This window comes from Montipora foliosa, chromosome 4 (genome assembly GCF_036669935.1).
Source record: "Montipora foliosa isolate CH-2021 chromosome 4, ASM3666993v2, whole genome shotgun sequence".
In the NCBI taxonomy this organism is placed as follows: Eukaryota; Metazoa; Cnidaria; class Anthozoa; order Scleractinia; family Acroporidae; genus Montipora; species Montipora foliosa.
In genome coordinates this window covers 29139779-29142278 of record NC_090872.1, presented here as the reverse complement: position 1 = coordinate 29142278, position 2500 = coordinate 29139779, and the positions used below count along the sequence as shown (strand labels likewise).

Sequence of the window (2500 nt, the reverse complement as noted above, 5' to 3'; positions counted from 1 at the left end):
AATATTGAAAGAGCTGTGCAACATTGTTGCGCTACGCTTCGACGATTACGGAACAAAAGGAATGTTGGGAGTTGTTGGCTCATAAGCATACCAAATCTAATTCACTACTTGCACAAATCCCATAATACACCTCTTTTACCCCCAAAAAGTCTGCATAGGTATTGTTTTCGACTTCTCTGGGGACATTTTCATGTCCCAGGAGAAATTGCAAACAATGGTTATGCAAACGCTTTGGGGGCTAACACAGGTGTATTATGGGATTGTGCACGAAGTGAATACAGCAAATGCAAAAACAAGCAGAGAAACTTAAGTCGCCAAACTACTGAGGTTAATTGACCAAACAGGGGCAATAGGACCTACAGGCCATGTTACCTCGCGGAAAGCAAAGGACTATTTCCTCTAAAACTGTCACATGAGGTGAAACGAAGTGCATTTAATAAACACTCCCCTCGCGGCTTTCAGGACTAATTAACAACGATTTTTGGCGGACTTCCAGCTTCTTATTCAGTTTCCGATCACAAATGTAGATGCCTTCGTCCAGAACAAGGCCAGCCCACAGCGTCGAGGACTAATTCCCACACTCCCTTCGAACAAAGTGTGGGCTCTTTATCGTCACACACATTGTGTGACAAAATTGTGTCACACACATTGTGTTGCACAATTTTTTATTTGTAGAAAGGGAGACGGGGCCCACGGTTTATAGTACGTATCTGAGTAGATTTGCAAGTATAAACGTTTCTGGGTGTAAAGGCAATACGTCTCCTAAGTTATTTCAAGACCCCGAGAGTTGATTCGACTGTGGAATGAACTCGTAAACTTCCCCCATGGTAGTGCGATGCTGAAAAATATAGGCGATATGCAATAGGCAACTTTACGACGAAGCCAAGGAGGTTTATTTTTTATCAACTGACGTAAAATCCTCCTGTCAATCTGTCGAGAAATCTGAATATACGCCTGTCTAGGCGCTTTTTTCCACTTGCAAATTACCCACCTAATCTCAGACACTGTCTCAGAAAGCCACCCGTACTCAGGTTCCGGTTGCCCTCCACGCCACTGAACGCGAGAGAACTGGTAAATACAATCACATCCACCAGAGACATAAGCCGATTGAGAAACGAAAAACTTGTTTCCAGACTCATTCCGCCACACGGCTCGATGACGTCTTGACCGTAATCACGTGACGTAACAGAGGAGAGCAGAGGCAAGAGATCCCCGCAGCAGAAAATTACGTTGTCAGCGAGTACTGACACAAAGTGGGCCAAGTTCCAGAGGTACGTTGCGTTGTCTTTTGCATTGACAAAATCCATTACTGACTTACGATTATGACTGAAAAGAAAGTGATAAAATGATGATAAAGACTGACTTTTTCCTTAAAATTTTCCATTACATTTCAAGGAAAAGAAAAAAAAAATTGGAAAGTATTCTTATCCTCTCCCATTCCCCAAAAATCCCAAACCACCGTCCCATCCTTCGGATGCAAATCATACTCGTGTGTAGCTTCTTTCGGGGTAATTGTAAGCTGTAGAATGCTTCACGCCGGAGGAGGTTAGGGCGATTGCAACTATTACTCTCCGCCCCAATTTTCCCCCGCCTATTCTCGAAGAAGCTCGCTGCCACCCGGAATCGCAAAACTCCTCGAAGCTGACGAAAAAGAAGAAGGCGTCTTACGTCAGCTGAAAAAAGACAGACTTCCTCCAACGTAAGAGCTGCTATAAAACTATTCAGTCCCTGGAATCCAAGTAAGAACTTTTTTTCTTTGTTTGAACTGAAAGCTTTGAGTATATATTTTAGATTGCATCCTACCTTCTCCAAACTTGAATATCAGACTCAAAAGCAAACAACAGATCTCCTAACAGTCTCTGATGAATAGGCGACCACAGGTACTCGGGAATATTAACATAAGCTCGATAGGTTGATTTTTGATCGGATGACTCTTCGCTTCTAGCGGCTGCGGACGCAGATGAAGAAGAATCTGGGCCTGATTCCGCCCCAGTCTCTGAAGAACCTTTTGTTGAATCTGGTTGATGCGGATGATCAGTGGATGACGCCTCCGTATGAAATTGTGAAACAGTGCTTTCCTTCGGCGCATGTCCGTTTTGTTCATCGTTCTCACCGACACCCTCCGGCATAACTTTTTGAACAGGATCGCCCGATTCCTTATTTTCGCTTTTCGTTTTCGCATCCTCGCTATTCTCAATCGCAGCTCCAATATAAGAGCTTTTCACTGCAATAGTGAGACTACTATCGACATCCCTTGGCTTCTCAGTCTCGTTCAGTAAATCTTGATCTAATCTCGAATTTGCGTTAATTTCAGTTCTCTCTACGGATCGAGCGAAATCCTTGACCCTTCGACTATGAGATGCGAAAGGGCTTTTGCTTTCGTCTGAAGATAACATTCCATCTGCACTTTCTTCCGTTTCTGCTGGCGGTGAAATCGTGCTTTCATCGTCCACTTCACGAGCAATTTCATCTTTCTCGATCAAGCTGGATGCGTCTCCTT

General features: G+C 43.9%; 1 protein-coding gene across 1 annotated transcript in view; it reads right to left on the bottom strand.

The window, feature by feature from the left end:
- The window catches only part of LOC138000543 (lipopolysaccharide-responsive and beige-like anchor protein), an 87836-nt gene that overhangs the window by 55266 nt on the left and 30070 nt on the right, over positions 1-2500 (bottom strand). The window contains exons 27-28 of the mRNA XM_068847034.1: positions 1804-2500; positions 992-1326 (exon numbers count right to left, since the gene is read on the bottom strand). The exon at positions 1804-2500 is cut by the window's right edge and continues 619 nt beyond it. Of these exons, the coding sequence (XP_068703135.1) occupies positions 992-1326; positions 1804-2500 (1032 nt within the window). The remainder of the gene's footprint in view (positions 1-991; positions 1327-1803) is intronic.